This window comes from Pelecanus crispus, chromosome 1 (genome assembly GCF_030463565.1).
Source record: "Pelecanus crispus isolate bPelCri1 chromosome 1, bPelCri1.pri, whole genome shotgun sequence".
Taxonomy (NCBI): Eukaryota; Metazoa; Chordata; class Aves; order Pelecaniformes; family Pelecanidae; genus Pelecanus; species Pelecanus crispus.
The window spans coordinates 56,852,360-56,875,699 of record NC_134643.1 but is presented as its reverse complement, the minus strand read 5'-3'; the positions used below and the strand labels follow the sequence as shown (position 1 = coordinate 56,875,699).

The 23,340-nt window shown below is 46.8% G+C and overlaps 1 protein-coding gene across 1 annotated transcript; it reads right to left on the bottom strand.

The window, feature by feature from the left end:
• Positions 1–8,471: 8,471 nt before the first annotated feature.
• On the bottom strand, positions 8,472–23,052 carry NFAM1 (NFAT activating protein with ITAM motif 1). Its single transcript, XM_009481282.2, has 6 exons — positions 22,934–23,052; positions 20,460–20,798; positions 19,265–19,374; positions 15,956–16,060; positions 11,229–11,315; positions 8,472–8,565 (listed from the first exon to the last, which is right to left on the bottom strand). The coding sequence occupies exons 1-6, from the start codon at positions 22,986–22,988 to the stop codon at positions 8,506–8,508; spliced, it is 756 nt and encodes a 251-aa protein (XP_009479557.1). The 5' UTR covers positions 22,989–23,052; the 3' UTR covers positions 8,472–8,505.
• Positions 23,053–23,340: the final 288 nt, after the last annotated feature.

Here is a 23,340-nt window from a genome sequence, read left to right as displayed (position 1 = left end):
TTTCATGCTAAAACATAGAATTTACTTATGTGTAAGGAATCACATTGCTGTTCCTCAAAGAGGAACCCTGAAGGATCCCACGTGTCTAAAAAGGCTGCAAGTACAATATAGGAGCTACTGAAAGATAGAAACTGAGGTGAAGAGAGGAATCATCTGTGCTCAAGCACTGAAAGCAGAAATACCAGAAGACCTCAGGGAGACAGTAGACAGCAGATTTAATATGTTTTTGCAATGTGATATGGCAGCAAAAATCATGCAGTTAATTTAATTTGGGGTTGTAAAGGCAGAGACCTCTTCTCAGAGATATAGGCAATAGTCCCATTTTTTAATATAGTGGTGAGACCGCAGTTTGAAGACATGTTTAGTTCTGGACAACTCGGTGCTAGCTAGATGTCAACAACTTGGAGGGAAATAGAAAAAAGAGGAACATAAAATGATAAAAAAGCTGGAAGGGATTACAGCGTGTGTAGGTTGGCCAAGTAACAACTGTGAAGAGCATCATGGGAATTGTGTATGAGAACTTCAGGGGTGCAGAAGCACCAGGGAGCGAGAAAGACTGTTTAGGGTTGTCTGAGGGAGTATAAATGGTATAAATGTAAATTAAATTAAGCAAAGGAAACATTAATCTACGAGACTGCAAGACGGCATCCCAGAGGAGCTCCCATCACCTGATTCACACAAGACTGGATGGAGCAAAGCGCACAAGAAACCACTTAAGAAACCCTGACTGCAGGAAGGCATTAGATGAGGACAATATGCCTTTGGGACCATTTAACTGCCCACTAACTGGGACATCTGCAGAGCAATAGGTCTCAGCCCAGTACATGGCGGAAACTTTCCCTTCTCTACACCATTGCTGGAGACACCTGTAGACCAAAATAACCATGCTTAGTTTCAGCAGGTAACCATGGAGGGAGTGCTATATTCAGAGGGGTTGCAGGGGGGTGTGGCGCGTCTATTGTCAGAATTTTTCCCTTTTACCACTGGGATTTTCTTGAGAGGTCACTGGCTCATCATCTGGTAAGAACAGCGGTGATGGTACTCCTGTGTTTTAATATTGTCACCATAACGTTCCCTTGGATTACGCAGACCTTTGAGTAGATGTCCTGGACAGCACTTACCTCTCCTAAGAAGTCTGTGGCATCCAGATACAGCGGTTAATTGGAATGAAAAAAATCAGAGGCTTAATTATTCCTTAGTTAGAGGGATGAGATCAAGTCCTTTTTCTAACATAGGAAAAGCAACTTGAACCCATAACACCTTTACATCACACTGTGCCATCATATATTCTGGCCTGCCTGTCATACAGAAAAGGAGACATGACAGGATAATACGTTCCTCCCAAGCAAGGGCTGATATACTGTGTTGCTGCTCATCCTGGATGTGCTACACGCACATTGCTGGGTAAAAAAAAAAAAGCAAAAAAAAAAAGCTCAATTTTATAAATGTTCTAGAAGGCGTTTGAATGTCTTTTTTTATTTGGTCTATATTTTTTTAACAACACCCCTTAGGGAGGCATGTGCAGTGATAATTATCTGTCCAACCATACACAAAGCACACAAAGGTATAGTCCCCCATAACCGTTGACCTTAAATGGTCTTTCTCTACATAGAAATGTCACAATCTTCATGAAGGAAACCTTTCTGCTTATTTATTTAAATGAAAAACATGGCCTAACATGCACAAGCATACAGCAAATACAAGCGTACTAACATTTGGGTTTGAAATAGTCTTGTAATGAATTGCTGAAGCATATGCTAAAATTAATTCATCACAACCCCCCTAGTTTATCATGAACCTCTGACTGTTTCACTTGCACTTTGCCTAACGGCCCATCTTTCTCAGGAAAACACATTACATACCTCTCTAATTTCATGCTCTTACCTTGCAGGCTACGTTTAAAGAAAAGAAAAAAAAAATAAGGAAGTGTTTTCTCCTTTCTTTTAAATGTAGCTCTTGTCTAAGTGCTAGGACAGGCACTGTCAGCTCTGAAAATTCAAGATTAATCAAGCAATTAAGAATTGATATCTAGTGACTTATCATGACTGAAAATGAGAGATGCTGCATTCATTTTAGCTCTGCAAAAACCCAAAATAGCTAACCTGATTTTTATGGACAGCAAGATTATTTTAAATCTTTTGGGGAGGAGAAGAAGAGGAACTACAGCTCCTTCTATTAAACTGGTTTCTTCAAAACTCCCATCTGCATTTTGCACGTTCCTTAGCAAAGAGGTGGTCTGTACAGAGGGCCATGCTGGCAGAGCTGCTGTACTTCAGATTCACACCCTGCCTTGACCCGAATGAGTCTGAAAGCATACAGAAATCCCGAGAGAGGAAAAGGCGAGCTGAAGTTTTACTTTCTCTTCCCCGTGTGCTAGCGCAGCGCTGCACTGCTTGAATAAACAACCCAACCGAGCAGGAATTACATCACCTCAAAACTGTGGTTTCCTTTAAACATTAAAAAGAATGGCAAGCATTTCCATTCACGTAATTATCAGCATTATCACCTCTCCTCACACCTCCTTCTTCTCCAGCATCTAACTGTTGGGATGGTAGGGACTTCCCTGCCTCCCTTCCACAGGAGCAGAGAACGCCTTTGCAACTCAGCTGCAGCCATTTGTTCTTCCTTGTCTAAACCCTCTCGACAAACTCAGGAACTTCTTCAGCAATCAGGAAGACTTTATGGGGTGGATGAGCAGCAACTCAGCACATTCCCTCCATAAACATTTATTTGGGGAATTATAGCATACATATTTGGGCTTTCCATGGTAATCTGTCTCTGACGAGCTTTCCTAACTGCCAAAATGGTGGATACCTCTGTAAAAGAGAGCAGTAACTTCTCCTACAGCTCTGCTACCTCAGCAAACAGACCTCAGCCAGGCAGATGTGAGTCTGATCGATACCTGCATGAGAAGTCAAAAATGAAAAGCAAAGTGCTGCAGAAACCGGTGCTGGTGACTCAAGAAGAAACTTTTTCTTTTCCTAAACTATAAGGAGCTCAGCAGTTCCTACTTACCCAGCTACTGGCTCCTACCTGGACAACCTGATACAAATAAGAACATAGGAACCTGAATTTTGTTCCCAACTTCACCTCTGACCTCTGCAATTTTGGAAAAGTCATTTAACCTCCTGAGTGTCTATTAACTTCCTGAGTCCCCAATTTTTCCATGTATGAAGCTGAAACATCATACTGAGTCTTGCAAGGACTTCTGAAATCTTTGATTTTAATGGCACATGTCAGTGCCAAAAGCACTGTTAGCGGCATTATAAGGCTAATTCCCTCACAAGGGAGGGAAGCTCACTATGGTACAGGTATTTTGGGTACAATTATTAGCCCTGTAGGTGCTCAGATATCATTGCATAAAATTGTAGGCAGACAAATCTTTCAGATGGGATAGAAACCAGAGGCCCTGACTGGTTATTAAAAGGCATAACATTTTGAAGAAGCCCATATGTTAGCTTTTCCATGTTCACCCTGTTCCAATTTGGATAATTGCATTCTGACTCCTTAAAGCAGGGTGGCTGACCTGCCTGGCCCTACCAGCTGTACATTCAAATCTTCATGTGGCCCAGAGCGATACAACACAACCCACATATTTCAAAGAGCTGAAGGAAAAGAGGAGCTCCAGGAGAGGTTCATCGGCTGGTGGGGAGAAAGACTCCCTCCTGGAACTGGAGCCCTCCCCTCATGCCTAAACAGTCCTTGCCTCAGGAGCTGACAACCTGCCCTCCTGTGTCACTTCTCATAGGAACCTGCCTGGTATTGTCAAAGCACCATTGCTCTTTGTCCCCAGGTGGCTGCGTTGTTGCAGCACTGGTGCTGTGAACCTTGCAGATCCACAGCTCATAACAGTTTGGCAGCTTAAAGGCCTGCTTATTAATAGTGAAGTACCTAGTAGCATACTAGTTACTAATAGTAACCTGCATTTCTATTTTATCATTAACAAAGAAAAACATTTTATCCCTGACAGTAAGTGGAGACTGGCTTGCCCTAGAATCGAGCAAGAAAAGACATTGAAGGTTCACATTCTCCTCTTCCCTTGGAGATCAGGTAGTTACTGGTGCTCTCTGACCTTCTCCTTTTTTATTTATAAACTCTTAATGATACTTCACTGTGCATAGCAAATCTTAACCACCACAGAATCCCAAAACACAGAAAGAATGGTATCTGAGCCTTCATCAGCTTCCTGACACAGCAAAGAAGAGGAGCAGCATATGCTGCAAAGGACTTTTTCACCATGGGGACACAGTAAATTTTCCCAAACCCAAGATAAGATGCCATTTCCAAACAGTGAAAGAAAGTGGTGGCAGCTCCAAGCAGCCCCCAGCATCTGGCCAATTTTGCGTTTCAGATGCCAGTCTGACCCAATGATGGTGTCAGCAGCCGCTCTCCTGTCCCTCACATGGGCAGCCCTGTGCCAAGACGCTGGTACCTGATGAAGCTATTTCTCCAGACTTCATGGATGCAGGAGGGGAACCTGTCCTGTCCCCATGTCTTCACAGGTGCTGGTGGCACCTGGGCCATGGCGCAGAGCTGTGAGAGGTGCCAGAGGCACCAGCCCCAGGTGTAGAAGACAGCCATGGCTGGGGATGTTCTGCACGGCTGTAGGTGCCCACCCCCGGGGAGTCTGTGGTCTGGGGGCTACCAGGGGAGCTGGCAGGGGGCTGTGGGCAGGCAGGGGACAGGAAAGGGAGCAGAGAGGACCTAGGGCACCATCTGGTGGCTTCACTCACTGCCTTCCCTAAATCCCTGTCTCACAGGGTCACAATATTGCATGGCCAAGGGCTGAAGAAACACCAGCTCTTTCCAAGAGACAGTCCAGCAGGAAGAAGAGACCCCTGCCCTCGGCCCAGACTCACACACCCTTAGGGCACTGCTGGGTGGGACAGCGCTGCAAACCAGAGCAGTAATAACCATTTCACTTGGGTGCTGTTCAGTCAAACACCTCCCTTGATAAAGAACCAGCCCTAGCTAGGTATTTAGAGATGATTTACAGTAGTGACACCCCTGAGAAGGAAAAAGAAGAGGAGTAGAAGACAGAAGCGATGAAGGAAAACACCTTGGACATACATTTCATTGTTGTTATCCACCACAGCAACGTCTTTCTTATCTACAGATAAAAGCAAAATATAGTTGGCGTGTTTCATACGACAGAACAGTACCCATGCAAGAGCTTGTCCTCTGCAGAAAAGGATGAAACCAACAAACCAATGAACCACTCAAGTGCACCCTGGGTTTTGCCTTTTCAAATTAGGATTTGCTGTAAAGCATTGTGAAGGAGTTGTTTTAAAGGGACTAGATGACCTCAGTGTCACCAACACCCTTTTCAGCAATGCCATCTAAGACAACACACGGATGATCACAACGAGAGACTGCATCTCTCAAGACCAAAGGCTCACACCTGGTGGAGAGGGCAAAGGATCCTAGTGCTAAAATAGCACCTCCTTTAGAAGAAGGCAGACAGCGCATTTCCACCTTGCACCACTGTTTACTTTGATAATGGGTCTCCACTTCCCTGAAATCCTGTCAATACAAAGGGACAATTCGACACCTAGGAATCAAAGATTATACCACCGTAATCTGAGCATGCTGGGGGAAGCAAGTGGAACTGAGGCCCTTAGGGACACAGTTTTTAAGAGGAATCCATTCTCAACATTCATTTTAAAGCAAAACGTGTAGAGTGTACACAACAAGCCAGTCATCACCTCTCACCTTTGTGGAGCGGAGGGAGCAGATCCTTAATTTCTCTTTTTTTTTTTTTTTGTAATTGCTCAACACTTACTTAAAAATGAACTCCTTTCCTCTTGCTAGTAATACTCACTTTCTGCATTTATTCTCATGGGCCACAGAGCCAGGTAAGACAAAAAGACCAAATGACTGCCTTTTTCCTGAACAAATCTCTGCTACAAAGTAGCTATACCAATATTATATAAATTACAGTTCCTACCTGTGCCTGAAGGCATTTCCTCATACCTTCTTGGAAAATGCCACACCATTTAAAAACATCTCTGCTCTCACAGTCTCTGCTTTATACCTTTCTCTCTCACACACTCTGATGCTACTGCGGCTGCCCATGGTGCATGATGCTAAAGAAGTGATATTAGCTTGTGGCTGTGTAGCTTCAAAACTTCCTTTTTCTCAGGCAGCAGCCTTTTACCCTTGCAGGGCCAATCCAAAACCCATTGAAATCAACACAGTGACTTTGCCCCAACTTTGGCAAGCTTTGGCACACAGCCCAAATCCCCTGACTTGCCAGCATTTCTTGGAAATTTGTACTTTTTCACAGAATGGATCAGAACCTGGTGTGATTCTTCCAGTGCTTTAGCACTGACTGTTCTAGAATAGCCTTTTCTATTCCAAATACCATTCTTCCTCTCATGTTTGATTTTAAACAGCTTCATCTACTTAATACATAGAACCATTCAGGCATAAATGTAAGAAACACACTATTTAAAAAGGTAACAGAAAGACAAGACAAATCAATTCACTGCAAAGTGAGATCCTTGCCAGGAAATTTCCAGTAGCACCCAGTATTTTTAGCATTTATAAAATTTAAAAAGCAAAACACAAAAACAAAGCAGCATTATTTTGAAAGTTTTCACTTTTCATCTAATCCACCAGCTTCTGCTGAATATTTTACTGCCATACTGCAACGTATTTATAATTCGTCTCATCATTTCTTCAAATTTGTTAAGGAAAGGAATTGTTATACCTGTACAATCCTCTGTAAATTCTTCTGTGAACACAAATGTTTTCTGGTCATATTAGTAAACACTAAACTTGTTGACTTCAAAAATATTTATTTGTAATTGTCACAATCACTTAACAAATGGAAAACAGGTCTAATAAGCCATGCTGTCTATTCATTGCTCTTTCTGAAATGAATTCCTCAACACTAGGAAGAGAAAAAGCATTTTCCTGTGGTTAAAGAAAGTCCAAATTGCATGTTTGAAATCTCTTCTAATAAAAAGAGCAAAGCAATAAGCGGATTATCTCTTTAAACATAGTATAGGAAGGCTGGAGGCCCCGGAGACATTTTCCATAGCCTCTATCTCTGATGCATAGCAACATTATCTTCAACTAGAGAGGGTCCTATGACCCTGCAGCTCAATTTTAATTTGATCTTCTTCTTTAAAGAGGTTTCTATGATTCCTCTCAAGTTATGCTGCATATTCTTATTTTGGGTTGGTTTTGTTTGGTTGTTATTTTGTTGTTGTTTTTTAATGTGAGATAAAACAGCCTCAGCTTTTTGATCCACTGGTTTGATCGTGTTATATGGATATTTAATGTAACCTCTTCCCTATCAGAACTAGAATATGCATCAGCACAAATGGTAGGCAAGTTCCAGCTGACAGGAGAGAGAAGAGCTTGGACAGAAAATTCACCTCTAGGGCCTCCCTCCTCCCTCCAGTCGTTCTAAGTTTCAGAACTGCTCTACCTGGCCAAATAATGCATGGGGGCAGGGGTAAAGGAGCCTTATACCCTTGCTGGGAAATAATGGCCAGCTGAAACAAAGGCAAACCTATTGGTTTTGCTGGGGCAGAGGTACCATGCCTGCTCCCACAGAGGCTCAAAATCCCAAGCAATAACAATGCCTGTTGCCAAGAAGAACAGGAAATTGGGGAGCTCAGCTTGAACTTCTCTGGGATAGAACCTGGCCCCAGACCCGCTTGGCTTACGTAGACCCAGCAAGGGAGTTTCCTCGGGTTCCCACCTCCTTGTTCCTCTTCTTTGTTCTGGAAAGGGCACTGCCACTGAGACATGTTGCCAGGCAGGGATATTTTCTCTGTTTTCCTTTTCTCCATCTTTATCTCTGTCTGCGCATCCAGTCCTCACCGTATACTGCTGATATTGCTAAAGGGAAGGCATTTACTCAGAGGCACTGATTTGAGTCAACTAAGTGTGGTCACAGCAGGCATCTGTGACTACCTGATGGGATTAGCAGATTATGAGAAAGCATGTTTCACTGTGGGGTTCCTGAGAAAGCAAAAATGGGCAGGTGGATGCTTGGATCTCGGTTAAACTATGCATGAAGGCCTGATGGCCATGTCAGGAAAGCTGTAGGCACAGGATCAGAAGGACTGCTGCAGGTCAGGATTGGAAGATCAAGTCAGCAAGCAGCGAGGTCTCTGGATTGCCCTATTATTTACAGAGGATTGAGATTTAAGTATTTCAGCCAGTCCAGGTGCGAGAAACCTGCACAGTTCCCATCTGCACCATTTCTAAGATATGTGTGAGTGCTTGACAAAAGCAGCTTTTCTTTTGCCTCAAAAGGCTTTGCTGCAAACTAGCTTTGCTGCATCAATGCAGACTGAGCCCCAGTGGGATTTGAACAGATGCATTCTGTTGTTAATGAAGGGCAGTTTAGAAGGAGCCAGGAGTTCACAAGTGCCTGGTGGCTGTGCCCTGAAGTTGCTGTGGATCTCTGCAGACAACTGGGCAGGTAAGAGAGTAGTTCTGCTGTACAGAAAGATGTCTGGTCCACATAGGGTCAGATTTTCGCTGTTAGATATTCTCATACAATATATCAGAGGATTCTTCTAGAGTTGCTTGCTTCTTAGGTGTCTGCAGAATGATGAAAAGGAGAAAAAAGAAATGGAGGAAAATTATTCAAAAGAAGATGAATTAATTCTTAATAAGCAGACACTGACGTTTGTTCTATTAGAAATGGCTATAAGTGATCTGCTGAAACAGAAGCCACTACAGTGAGAAATGTTGCTCCGCCAGAGACAAACGTGACTAATCCAGCCCAAGGGATAAAGATGCCTCCTTTACTTGTCACTCTTCCCCCAAAAAGCTGTCAGACAGGCAGGGGAGGGAAAATTGGACTTGGTAAAAAAATAAATCACTTTGGATTCTGTGAAGGAGGAATTCCCTGACCTCCTCAATCCTGTTTCTTCAACAGTTGAGTCTATTCCTCACAACCGTTCCTTGTGTAGACAAGGCGCTGACAGACTGATATTTTAAGCACTGTGTGGCACAGGCCTGCTGTAAGCAAGGTTACACAGCAAGCAGCTGAAATGCCACCGGGTGAATGAAGCCCTACCTACACTAGCATTTTCTCTGTTGCCATCACCAAAGGGAAACATCTTACAAAAGTGCTGAGTGCAGGCACCTCCAAAGCATGCGGGATTAACCCCTTGCTACCCAAGCTGGCTGACAGTCCAGAACGACAGCATGCAAATGCTCTTGTTTCAGGGGCTCTCTGCCCTGCTTCCCTTTACAGCTCCCCCTCTATGCACAGCATCCCGCAGCAAGGGCTGTCCTGGACCCTCCACAGCAGAGTCAGCCACCGTTCAGCAATCCCAGTTGTTGCTCACAGGCCAAACCCACTGGCCCATAAGTCTCGCTTTTCACCCTGTTATATTCTGGCACAGCCAGCTGGAGGACGAGTGTCCCAGGTGGTCACAGCCCAAGGATGACTGAGAGGGAAGCTGATCAAGGTGCTTGCAACAGTAGTGGAAAGCACAGTCAAATACTCCTGTACAGAGATCATGGGGCCCTGCCACTCACACTTCCCTTCCTTCTGACCAGCACAAGAACTGAGGACACTTGGTGGTGTCTGCTTTTGGTGTAAGAACTTATCCCATCCCCTCTCTTTGCTTTCTTCCCCTTTTTTTCTCCCATCTCTGCTTCAACCTCTACCCCACCCTGGCTGAGACTACCAGCGCCAGACCCACTCACACACAGACGCTCCTTCGCTCTTGCTTTGTTGCTTTGCTCCTGCTCTGTTTTACAGACCTGCTGCCCCCCAAAGCAGCGGTGGAGTGGTGTGGGCCACACACAAACAATTCAGCACAGCCCACACAGCTCCATGGTAGGGAAAAAAAGCCCCACACATACTGCATCTCATCATCCAGGCTGAAATATTTCAGGTATACAGAAGAATAAACATGACAGGGAAGAGGGATCAGGACCTACTGTTCTCCCTATCCAGCTAATTTAAAATGCAGCAAGAACACAAAACCAGAGACACTGTCTTTTCCAGTGCATATGATGCACTGTGGTATAAGACAGCCTATATAAAACAACCCATCCTTCCCCTAAATAATCAGATACCTGCCACTGCCTTTGCTACCACCAACCACTGTGGTGCCACAGCAGTAACTGCAAGAGGCCAGTGGCCTTAGGACCAGACCACATGGCAAGTAGCTCTGACACAGAGGAGGCCACTTGTTTTTAGACCACCTTTTCCTAAAAGGTGTGAGTTGTGAAAATGCCTCAGACACTGGAAAATACTGTCCTTCATGAAACACAGGAATGGTGCCAACTGAAGCTGGCGCTGTGCTCCACACTGCATAGCAACCTGGGGAACTCTCCCCAACAGGACATCAGTGGGAGGAAGCAGGAGACATTTTTCAGGAACATTTTCAATGTTAGAAGAGTGAATATATTTTTTAAGCAGGTAAGAGGTCTAGAGGGGAAAAGAACAATGAAGTTCTGAGGACAGGAAGGAAACGTTCCCTAGGGTGCCAGATGCAAGTTTTGCCCCTATGAAACAGCTGATGCCTGGCAAAGGCAGGGTAGAGGGCTGTATGGGCCTCTGGTCTGCTTCATGTGGCCCCCACAACTGATCAGCACCAGTATATTCCGAGTTGCAGCTACTTTCACTATGAGTGGATTTAGTTCCTTGTCTCTAACTTGTAACTCCCAGCCCAGCAAGAAGATCTGAGCCAAAAACGTACCCACACTGCCTTTTCCTGAGCCCCAGAGCTGACAGAGACTGGATCAGCCCAGCCTCTGTTCAGACCATCTTAGCTTCTGCTGCCATGAAAGGGCTCTCAGGTGCTTAACGCCAGTGAGAGCAAAGCGGTGTCCAGGGTCTGCCCCTGGTACACAGATTCCTCTACCCCAGAGGACTAAATAATCTGAGAAGGGCAAAAGACCAGCATCTGGCCAACTCTCCATGAACGTCCATCCCATTCAGAGGGAGCAGTGACGCCAAACCCCTTAATGCCTTTCAGCATACGTCATACAGCAAAGCATGTGCATGAAACCAGGACTGCCAGAACTAGCAGAGCTGCAGGAGCAAGGGTTCTGCTGGAAGAGGGAAGATAGGCTACATGTGCAGCCTAGCTGGCGAGTGGATGCCACGTCCTGTTTTCCCCTTTCAGTGGGACTGGAGACACACTTACTGCCTGCTGGGGCCATGGCGACTCTGTGGGTTTTCTTTCCCCGTGTGCCCAGTGCATAAAGGAACTCTCCAAGAACAGGGCCCCAGCCCTTACCTTCCCTGGAGGACTCTTTCTGAGTGATGGGTTGTTTGTGTTATTCTCGAGGACAGAATAGACATCAACTTGCTGCAAATCCAGGCACTGCACAGGGAAGAGAGAAAAGAGCAGGGGTCAAATAAATTACTTAGGTTTAAGACAACTAATTGCCCACTGGGTTGTTCCCCATCTTGTGTCTGACATTTTTTAGCAACCCCTGCCATCTCCAAAATTTTGAAGTCCCTGACCTGGACTTGGGCGAAAAGAAAATCCTTTTGCCCTGAAATCTTTATGGTGCAGCTGCATCATCTTCCTTTTTCAGGCTCATAGAGATGGGCTTTGATGTTACCTACCCTGTGTAAGGCAGTGGAGAACAATGCCAATGCCTCTGCCTCCCTCTGCTCCAAATTGTCCCAGAATGCAGAATAAAGACCCCTCTGCCACATGAAAGGATATTGTGCACCATGTGCATCTGCATTGCCCAAGACTGTTTAGGTGCCTGACACCCACAAGCTCTTGCTCATGGTTACTCTGGGGACACAAGTGTGAGAAGAGAGGTGAGGCTGAGGTCCTGAAGCACAGGGGCTGTGGAAAATGGGAAACCCATGCATCGGGCATAATTTCTATTTATTTTCTGTTTTGTTTTGGTTTTTTTCCAAGCCAGAACTCTCCTTTCTTCTTAGAGTAAGCAAAGAATAATAATAAAAAAATCAATACACTCCCAGGCCCTCAAACATATGCGTGGTCCCACACAGCTACACAGAGAAACACACACATGCCCTACATGCGTATGCACCCGCTGGTCCCCCTGGTAATCGTGTCACAGGAGATGCGTGTCAGTTTGAGTGATGTTCCAGATCTGCCTGAAGGATCAAACATAACAATCAGGAGGACTTTTCCATGTGTGTTTCAAGGATGACAGCAGGTTGCCAAGGTGGCTGTTTCTCTGGCAACAGGAAGATGGGAGGAGCTCCGGCCGCAAGAGGGGCAGATGGTATTAGTGGAGAGACTGCAAAGGGAGCGATGCGCCCTGCAACACAGCGAGGAGGATGAGCAAAACATGGAGGCTTGATTCTGGGGCTGCCAATCACCTGAACCCCCATCATTTCATCCAGAGTTGCAAACACTCAGCATCTTTCGGGATCATGGCCAGCAGGATGGTGGTTTGAACAGGACCAGATGACAGAGGAGCAGCATTTGCGAGCGGGTCTTGGAACAAACAGGCACTCAGACAGGAGGGGGCCGCCGTGAATGGAGCACCACACGGCTCTCCCATTCCCACTCCTCCTCTGGGAACAGTCAAATTATTTCACCTGTCTGCTTCCCACTCCCAACAACCCACTTGTCTATACAGATATTCCCAACTATTCGCATATGCACATGCGCACACAGAAAATCCCATTTCCCTGTCCTCATTTTCAATTCTCTTTGTGATGCTCACAGTGAGGACTTCGTCCCGCGTGCTGCGCTCCCAGCAGCCTGGCTCTGTGTCCCCTTGGCAGGACAGGCAACCTCTTTCATTGCGCTAGTCTGAAGCCACTCACCAGCAAGAAGGATCCTTTTGGTGTTTAACCTCCAAAAAAGATTCCTTCCCTCCCTCCACAAGCCCTGTTCCCATGGAGGGTTTTGACAATGCTGGTCCTTTGCTGGCCAGTTGGAAAGCTGGTGTCTCCAACCGCCATTTGCAAATTAATTTTTTAATTTTACTTGGTCACTGACCACCTGCTACTGTCACAGCAGAGGCACACAGGCCTCTCTCCTCCTCGCTGGCAGATGCCTTCCCATCCCCAAGCAGCCTCCTTGTCTCTGTCGCACTGGGAAAAGCTCCTGTGCTGTGGAACCCGCCTGCGCCGCAGGAGTTCTGTCTGCTGCTCAAAAAAGCTTGTTTGAAGTGTAAAGTGGATGAAGCGAGTCCCTCAGATTGTTATTTCTAAGCTGCTCATTAACTAGGCAGCTAAGCTGGAAGACAGAGGAAAATACAGGTTTGGGTCTGGGCAATGCAGTGAGGTAGAGCTGCAGGAGGACAAACAGGTCAAGGAACACCTGGCAGTGTAGTGGGAACAAAGTGGGTGCCCAGCTGTCCCCTTTTTTACCAGGGCTTTTTGCTACCTGCTGCTTTTCACTGCGTACACCCACCCCCAGGGACCACGAGGTAAATGGTGGCACCTGGAAGAACCAATGGGGAAGGCATTTGCTCCTAGGGAAGTTCAGCAGGATGGCTTTGCAGAAGGTGTTCTAGGACCCTTCCCACACCAGGGGTGAGCCTTGCTGCCGTGCAGAATAACACAGAGCAGTTAATGAGCTGCACCAGCCAGTTCCAAGCCCTTACTTCAATGTCCAGTGCTGCCTCCTGTTGCTCCTGCTCCCAGCTCCAGGCCTGCAAGGACACTGTGGTTCCCTGACCTGACTTTTTTCTGGTCTCTGACCTCTTGCTTTCCCCCACAGATAGCAGATCTGGCACGTGCTGGCCTCCTGTTCTGTTGCCTAATCTCTGACCTCCGTCTTTATCTCATCACTTAGAGTTACTTCTCACTTGTCCTTCCCTTTTCCTTGCCTTAGTTTACCCCATTGCTGACCACAGATTTCTGCCCTCCCCATGAATTAAGCACCAAGTGTTCAACACCCAATTTAACACCAATGGGTTTTCACAATGCACCTAATTTCAAACGCAGTTTGCAGGGCTGGGTTTACACCATGCAGAGTCCCAACAAAATTTAGCAGCGGGGCACCAGAGTCATCTTTCAAAGGAAATAAGGTTTGTCGACTTTCCGCTCCCCTCACCTGTTTGGAGGGCCCATCCAATGCAGGGTCTCCATCTTAGGGCTCTCACCCTCTCTTTTCCCGCTAACTTCCCCGTTAGACCTCGCAGCCCCGTGCTCCCTCCTCCTCACCTCACAGCCCTGCTCTCACCACATATGGTGTCTGCGGCAGGAGTTGCTGCTTCATGCCTGAACGAGTCACCCCGCAGCAGCTGCTCCACGGTAAAGTAACCTCCAGCGGGCGGGCTGGAACCCCCCCAGCACGCAGGAGATGGTCAGAGGCTGCTTGCAGCTCTGCCAAAGAGGGCTGAGCCACCTGCCCTGCACACCGGTCTGGCTAAGAGCCCGCACAGCTGGCGTGTGGTGGACAGGTTTCGGAGAAAGGCTGGCCCGGCCAGGTCCATAGGACTCCTGCAAGCACAGGGGCCCAGCCAGCTCCTGGGACTGCCTGTGCCTAAGGCTGGCTCTGCTGGCTTGCTGTATTAGCCTTAGTGGGGCCTCCTGAACAGAACAACATGATGAAACATGTAATTAAGATGGAGCTAAGGATGCATGACGAGGCCGACTGAGCGAGAAATGGATTTGATTTTTTTTTTTGTCTCCTTGCAGAAATCATCCACTCCAGCAGGAAACTACCCATTCGGATTTTTATAAGCCCGAATTAAAAAGAAATTACTTGATATAAATGAAAAGGTTTATAACCTACAACCTCCTTTACCCAAAGCATTGCTTTTTGCCCAGAATAAACATATCACACCCAATATATAGTGCTTTCTTTTAAACCTCTACTGCAAAAATGAAAAGGCCACAAAATGGTGCCCCCCCACCTACAAAGTGAGAATGAGAAGGGAGCAGGCCCATCTTCTTTTTCATATCTGCTCCCTATCAGCTCTCCTGCCTCCTTGGCAGAGCTTTGCTCCTCTCTGTAGTGCATTCTCCAGAGCTTCGTTTTGTTTAGTTTAAATGATTAATGCAGCAGAGCTTACAGGTTTTCCTCAGAGAGACTTTTCTAGCCCTTACAGACCTCACAGTCAGAAAGGTTTCCTAATACTCAGGCAACATCCTTCTCTACTCACTTTCATTTTATTCCTCCTCGTTTGTCCCACAGATCATGGGGGAAAAAAAAAAACCCTTCCCTTCTTAGTGGAGCAGTCCTCCCACGGGAGTAAAAGGCGAAAAAGGAATCCATTTTAAATGGAGCTGGATGGGTTGTAAATGGGATTAGGGGTCATGGTTACTTGAGGTAGCTGAGGTCTGGGCCTGACATTTCAGGAGAGCCACCCCGATCCTATTACGGATGCTGCCGCTACTGGGCTCAGGGAGTGGGAGCAGTCGGTGATCCCCAGTTTGAGAAATGAAAAAAGGAGATCCTATGGAACGAAAAGGGAAATGTTCCAAAAAGGAGACTCCCTTCACTTTCTTCCTGTCCTTTTCCCCCCAAGAGCTAGTCAGCCTGCTCAGCACTGCAGTGGTCCATGACACTGGCACCGGTGAAGGTGTCACAGCAGGAGCTCTAAACAGATGAGGTTGTTTCTTCTCTCTGCCCCCTTCCTGAGCCATCGTTCTCAAGCCAGGGATGGCGTGTCCTTGAGACACTCTGCAATACCAAGTGGGACTGAGATCCCCTCTTCTTTCCTGATTTCTGGAGACCCTTCTGCCTCTACCACCAGGAACCCACACTTGCTACTCTGTGCCGCCACACTGCTGGCAGAGGGAAGGGTGCTGCCCAGCAGGGCACGGTGCAAAGCTTTGGCACTGGGGAGGCCATGAGTGGGACCAGGATGGAGACACGCAATATGCACAGTCCTGAGAGGAGCTAAGCAGGGCAGAGCACAGGAGCAAGGTCACCAGTACCAGGCTGGTATGCAGGTATTGCTTATGTTTCACGTCACAATACTGGCGTTGTCTGTACCACGGCAGGGCAGGGAAAGGAAGGCTTGAACCATGATGCGGACAGAAGGGATGGAGGGCGATTCTGGTACTCACATCATAGACAGCAGGTGGTGGTGGTGGTGGTGCGCTGGCTGAAGGGGGCTGTGTTTCCACCTTCTGTCTCAGGGTATTTAGCAGGTTCCTTCTAGGGCACAACACCTGCTGAGGACAAGACACGAAATGACACATTTGGAGAAAACACTATCTCCCCAAAGATGAAGTGAACACCAATGTCATGTCAAAGCCAGCTGCTCGCACACCCCCTGAGTGCTTCCACAGCAAAGAGTGCTGGCACTCTCTGCATAACGCGGGCCAGTCCCTTTCCTCACCACAGGGTAAAATGGAGGAGGCTGATGACTTACACTGGAGCAGTGGAAAGGCGAACTGGGCTCTGTGCATACATAGAAATCACTTCCACCACTATGCTGGTTTTGGCTGGGATAGAGTTAATTTCCTTCAGAGTAGCTAGTATGGGGCTATGTTTTGGATTTGTGCTGAAAACAGTGTTGATAACACAGGGATGTTTTTGTTACTGCTGAGCAGTGCTTACACAGAGTCAAGGCCTTTTCTGCTTCTCACACCACCTCACCAGCAAGAAGGCTGGGGATGCACAAGAAGCTGGGAGGGGACACAGCCAGGACAGCTGACCCCAACTGACTAAAGGGACGTTCCATACCATATGACATCACGTTCAGCATATATAAAGCTGTGGGAAGAAGGAGGAAGGGGAGCACTTTCAGAGTTACAGCGTTTTGTCTTCCAAAGTAGCTGTTGCACATGATGGAGCCCTGCTTTCCTGGAGATGGCTGAACACCTGCCTGTGGATGGGAAGTGGCGCATGAATTCCTTGTTTTGTTTTGCTTGTGTGCGCGGCTTTTGCTTTAGCTATTAAACTGTCTTTATCTCAACCCAAGAGTTTTCTCACTTTTACGCTTCCGATTCTCTCCCCCATCCCACCAGGGGGGAGTGAGCAAGCGACTGTGTGATGCTTAGTTGCTGGCTGGGGTTAAACCACGGCAACCACTGAAACTTAGCTGGACGGAGAGTGTAAGTGTTTAACAGCACAAAACAGTGCTGTAGGACAGGAAGTAAAGCAGGGCCCTATTCAAAGTGTGTGTGAGAATTTCAGAGAGGCAAAATGTAGTGACTCCCAGGATTTGGCTGGGAAACTTTTGCAAATATGCAGAGTTTAGAGAAGAGCACCAGATGACCATTAATGATGACACATAGTCAGTGATACACTAATGTGCAAGTCCAGCATGGACAGAGAGGTCTCTTCCTCCGAAACGTTTCTTGCATTGGCTGAGTTCTTCTTGAACACGCTCCATTCGTGCACAGATAAGGGTTAGCCCTGCTAAGCAAGCAAGAGAGGAGGCAGAAAAGGCAGAAGGCTTTGCTAAGTATCTCTGTTCTAATTCAGAAAGAAGTGGGATGATTATATTCACATCACATGAAAATGATGAACTGCTTTCCAGTCCATTAGTAACTAAGGAGGATGCTAAATAGCTTCTCTTAAAGATAAACATTTTTAAACCAGCAGGTCTGAGCAAGCTGTGGTGAGAAATATGGGCTGTGTTCTGCAGGAGGGCAAATGTAATGACTGCACGATATCTTCAGGCCCCAAGGAGAGCCTGTAGGTCTGAGACTTGCTGGCCCACCTCAAAACCTAGAGATGCCAATCAGCAAGTCATGACAATGCCTCCTTCCTCATCCCCATGGAGACACTGCCTAGGCAAGCAGAGATGGGGGCCTGTCTCCAGCCTAGTCACTCTGCCACTTACACTCCTTCCCCCTCCATCAGACTGCCTGCAAGGTAAGTCTCCCGAGATTAGCAGGTCTGCCAACTGCTGCCATTCTGTTTTCAACCTCATGATCTCTGACTGTGTGTGCTGAAGCCTGATGCTCCTTGGAGTCATAGCACTGTACCAGCAGCACAGCCTCCACATAACAATGCATGCAGGGAGTCTGCTGTCATGGTGGCAGAGAGCAGGTTGAAAGAGTAAATATGGGGGATACTCTACCTAGAAGACAACAATCCCTGAATTACATTCTAAAAGACACCATTTTTTTTTAAGCCAGCCTTGAGATCTCTGGAGGAATGCAGAGGATGCTGTTTTGAACACCTGAGGGTGGCAGTACTAGGAGCAGTAGGTTTCCTCAGACAACAGGGACTGCAGTATCACGACCCCAGAGGTTTTTTCCACAGGGCCCCTATCTCATCCAGATCTTTCAGCCCTAATTTTGGCTTTTCTTCTCCTGCTTTCTACATCCTTTCTTCCCCACTCCTGGTTTCCCCTTTGCCCTTGGCTACTAATCCCAGCTTCCACTTCCTTACCCAGCTGGTCCCAACCTGTGCCACTGGTCTGCTCACCTGAGGGGCCCTGTCAGTCCCATCTTAACACCCTCCTCCAAGCTCCAGTGCTTCCTCATTCCAGATTCCAGTCCCAGTTTCCCTCCCAAGGCTCCTTCTTCCAGCCTCACAGAATCACTGCTGTTGGAAGGTGCCTCTCGAGATTGTCTAGTCCAATCCCCCTCTGCTCAAAGCAGAGTCAACTAAAGCAGGTTGCTCCTCAGGTCCTTGTCTCTCTCTTTTTTTCCCTGTTAGTTGGGACTTCCACACAGGCTTCCTTGGGATCTGTCCTGACCTTCCCCTCTCACTCTGTCTCTTAATGTTTTCTCTGCCAAACACATGTCCAGGCTCTGGTCCCCATCCCCTCCACACTGCAGATTGTTTTCTTCTATGGTGCCTGAGCCATGGCTCAGGAACGCAGTTGCACAGCCTCCTTGCAATCAGGTCATGCCCTTGCACCAGGGTAGCCCCCATCTTGAAAGAGGATTAGAAACAAGGAAAGTCCTGCCCTCCTCCTTGCCACCAAGGCTGCAACAGCCTTGCTTGGGTGCACATTGTCTGACTGACTGGCACCGTGTGGAAAGGCAGCCTCACATGGGCTCCTTTAGACAACTGAGCTGCTAAATTGACAAGAGCCATGTCTGAGCATGCACAAACTGCAATTTTCCAAAGACCCATCACAAGGCTACATCTCCTTGAATATTCTCAGGGGCAGCACACTGCTCGTGTGACTTCTTGCCCTGTGTCAGATCTTTGCTCTAAAGCAGAGCATGCCAGAGTCAAAATGATTACCAGAATTTCTTTAATGGACAAATCAATGACTCGTTCTGTCTTTCCTGTAATCTTTTTTCTCAGAAAGACTGAACTTAAAAAAAGAAAATAAACCTGAGGCAGACACCCATCATGGAAAATTTCAGCATGGGGACTTCCAATCCAGCCAAGTTAGAAGCAAGTGAAATAAATTCCTAGAATGGGTTGTGTCAGGTATTGCTTTTTATTTGGTTATAACTTGCCTTTCTTTTCCACAGAAGCAGAGCTGTTGCGGTGATGCTCAATGCAGCAGGAAGAACTGTAAGGGTAATGAGGATTTCCCACCCATAAGAGGTGTCTATGTACCCTGCAGCTGTAAGAAAGAAGGCAAAAGATTCACAATGTGAGTGTAAGTTACAATCCTGCTCCATTTTTAACCATGGAAAGAGCCTTGAGAGAGCTAAAATACAGAAGCAGCGCAGAATACAGTGGCACAGATGCACAAACCCTTCAAAACCTAGTCTCATTGAACAGAGAGCAGGGTGCAGCTGAAGAATCATGCAAAAGAGACAGGATATAAGGAGCTGCACTTCATGTAGACTAGAGGGAGGTGACGTAATGATGAGAGCCAAGAAAGCTGGTAGTTAGAGGCTGGCAAAGGTCTTTAGTGATAGGGGTAGAAAGACAGATGGCGGAAAGCACACTGGCCACACGAACGAGCAGGGTGGGTACTGTAGGCATCCTCTGACCAGTGTAGCAAAGCTCTTCCATCACGGCTCTTTGCATTTACACTTTCTAAGAAGTTTTTCATATCCAGCATTCAGTAATGCAAGTCCAGCCAGTCAGCAGCATGCACATCCTTACCACTTTTCTATAACATTCCTCTTATCATGACCTGGAGCTCTCCCTTGCTTTCCAGTCCACGCATTAGCAGAACAACTGACCCCCTGTACCACATGGAAAAGGGGGGGGGGGGGATTACAGTGAGCCCATAACCTGTTCGTGAGCTCCTAACAGTGAGTGCCTAAACTGTACAATATGATTACGGCAAGCACCCTAACCACTGCCCTGGTGTTCAGCTGTCTCTGTCACATTGCTAAAGGCCAGTTGGCACTGTGTCCTGGGCACTGACATCTAAAAGCACCCCCTGACCCAGTGCCCAGGCTCCCTGGTTAGACCCTGACTTTACGCCTGCTATTCCCAGGAGGCTGTGGCAGGGCAGATATAAATGACTGCATCTTCATGTCCCCATCTGTGCATGGGGAACGGTAGCACAGGTCACCTGTGTAAAGTGCATTCAACTCTGATGGCTTTAAGTATTGGGCATAAAGTATTATTCCCACCTGACTTTATAGCGTGTTTGAGTAGAGGACAAGAAGAGCAAAGATGAACATCTTTTCCTAGCCAGATCCAGCTGATTTTTAACCGCCTGCCCTTCCTTTCTGGTTGATCACTTACCTCTAGCAAGGACAAACACTCCATTTCCCATTTTCTGGACGTCATTCCATTTGACCTCGCAGTAGTACGTGCCAGTAGAAGAGGTAGTTTCAAGTGGCATGATTCTGTGGTTGTAAGATATGGTAGCAGTCTTATTCTCTTCCCCAGAAGGGATGTCTATGTTTTTTGACATATTATGGATGGATATTTTCTGGCCCAGTGAATTAATCCAGTAATAGAAGATTGAAAATTTGGTGTATTTCGGCGTGTAACGGAAGATGACTTTACAGGGGATGGATATTCCTTCCTTGAGCAGTGTGACCTGGACTGGAGGTTTCTGCTGTACATCGACATTTTCCCCTGTAAGGGTAATAATTGTTAGCAGTCACCTAACATCACTTAGTGAGGACTGGAGTCAGGAGAGTCAGGAGACAACTGCTGCCCCAAAGACAGGATCACACGGTGAAAATAACCGTCTGTCAGGAAGCGCGCCTGTAGCATGCAGTGTTGGCCCTTGTCAGAAACTGAGTGATTCAGAGCATGTGCCCTATGTGATCTGCCACATCTCTTAGGTAATTGCTGTGTGATTTGTGATAGCCTGTTGCATTCACAGGCTTCCCCTTTTCCCTTGTGATCTCCCCCGTACAATGCCAGCACACAGAAAGACAGGAAATGAAGCAGGAAGTGAACTGATTTTGCAGTGGTGTGAGACTATATTTACAGCGGATGAATAGAAAGCAATTTTCCAAGAGAAATGCTAGCTGGACATCTCCTGAAACTCCTGGGTTACAAACCTCCACTTGGGCGTCTACATGCACCCATGTGATGACTCTGCTGCAGTGAAGGTGCTGTACGCAAGCAGGTGTTATCAGTGGGACTGTGTGTTTCTGAAGCACAAGTGAGGAAGGAAATTGCATGTTCTGCACGGGGGCCAGCACCAGGGCCATGACAAATAAGGCACAGCTTAATCACTCCAAACTTTTGCTGCCATAAATGGGTAGCGAAACGCAAGACTCGATGCTAGATATGGGAACTATCTGCAGAAGACTGCAGATCTTACGTATCTATACGTGACTATCTTAGGCAGAGAGATGGGAGATCATGCCCTTCATGTGCTTCCTCCTTACACAGACAGGGCTGTTGAAAGTGATCTATCACTGCAATTCAGCAGACAATGATATCAGGAGTTACAAGAGAGGATGAATAAGCACAGATGGGGAACCACACCATAGTTCACTCCCTGTTTTGTTTAATAAAAAATAAAAAAAGCTAAAAGTAAGCCACAGGCTAGTAAGGAGCCTGGGGTATAGGACCTCTTTGGCTTCCCAGCCAAATCTGGGGTTAACATCAGGCAGTCTCTGGATCTATTTCTTTGGCAGCTGACGTAACACCACACATCAAGCAACTTAAGAGGAGGCCCGTGCAAACCATTGTTATCTTTAAAACAGGGAACTGGAAGCTTACACACAAGTCTTCTTACAAAATGAAGGATTCTTTCAGAGCCATGAAAATAGAAAGGGGAAAAAAAGTAGAGAGAGAAAGTAGGGGATGGGCAGGCTTTTCCATTCATGCTTTTGATGGGATTCCCTGGGGTTCTGCATCTATGAACAGGCTCATAACAAGGCATTAAAGCTGTCCCAGAGCACAGCCAGGCTTGCTTTCCTGTCATTGTGCACTAACGCTGCATCCCAACAGCAGCATCACCTCTGCACAGCGGGACTCGGCATCGGAAAAGGCAACTCAGACTTGGCGCTGCTGAATGCCGAGCACTGAGGAAGCATTGTGGGGGGGCAATAATGGAGGGAGGGCACGGCCACCAGTCCAGAAAGGACTGTTGGGAAGTAACATCCGTTAAGGAAATTCCTCTATAGATGACATAGCCAGGGACAATAGCCTGAGAGTAAGGAAGAGCTTAGGTTACATCACTAGAAAAAGGCTCTTAGCTATAAAAGCAACTGAGATACAGTACAGTCCTAAGGGACATGCTCATTCGTTGTGAGTGCACAGTCCTATGTACACTAGATACAATATTATGGCAAGACGGTAACAGAAGATCCTATAGACACTGTGGGAGTGATAACCCAAGCGGTCTCTTCTGGGCCTTATTTTCTAAAATCATTCATCATCCTTCTCCTCATCTCTACCCAGCAGAACACACATGAATATAGTTTCTATACAAGACATGGCTAAGCAGTGCTGTAACAAAACAGAGGAGAGATCCATCTTCTTACAGTATCCCAGGAGCCATTAGCTTGAGAAGAACATGCCAGGGAAAAAGCCAAACCATTTTATTTAGGTTATCTAACCCTTCTCCCATGTTCCCCCTTTCTTGAGGATTCTCTCTCTCAGCTTTGAAATGCTTAAAAGACAGAAATAGCAGCAGCATGCAAATTCCTAGAGGGGATCTCTGGAAATTAGCAAAAGATAGCAGCTGAAAATGCTCTAACATGAACAAACGTGAGAGTAAACAAAAGGAATGAAAAATGCTGTTTTACCTCTGCACTGAAGCAACCAAAGAAACAGGAAGATGACTTTTAGATTAGAGGCCATGATGAGGGTCAAAGGCTGTCAGAAAGCAACCAGATATGAAGATCCAAAAGGCATAAGAGGTGGAAGGTTGTCAGGTATTTCCACACCCAGGCAGCTGGTTGATCCCTCCCGTTTGCGAAGGGACGGGCGGGATGGACACACACTGCTTTTGGCAAGTTGTTCCTGGCAGATGCAGGCTCTTCTGCTTTTTGGTCAGACTCCTCCCCACACCGGGGTTCATTTCTCCGTACCATTGCAATGGTGTTACACCTACGAGTGGGTGTCCAAAGATTAGACCATCAGCTCTTGAATGCATGGAACTTTGTCTCCTGATGACCGTAAAATATCACACGCATTTAAAGCAAACTTTGTC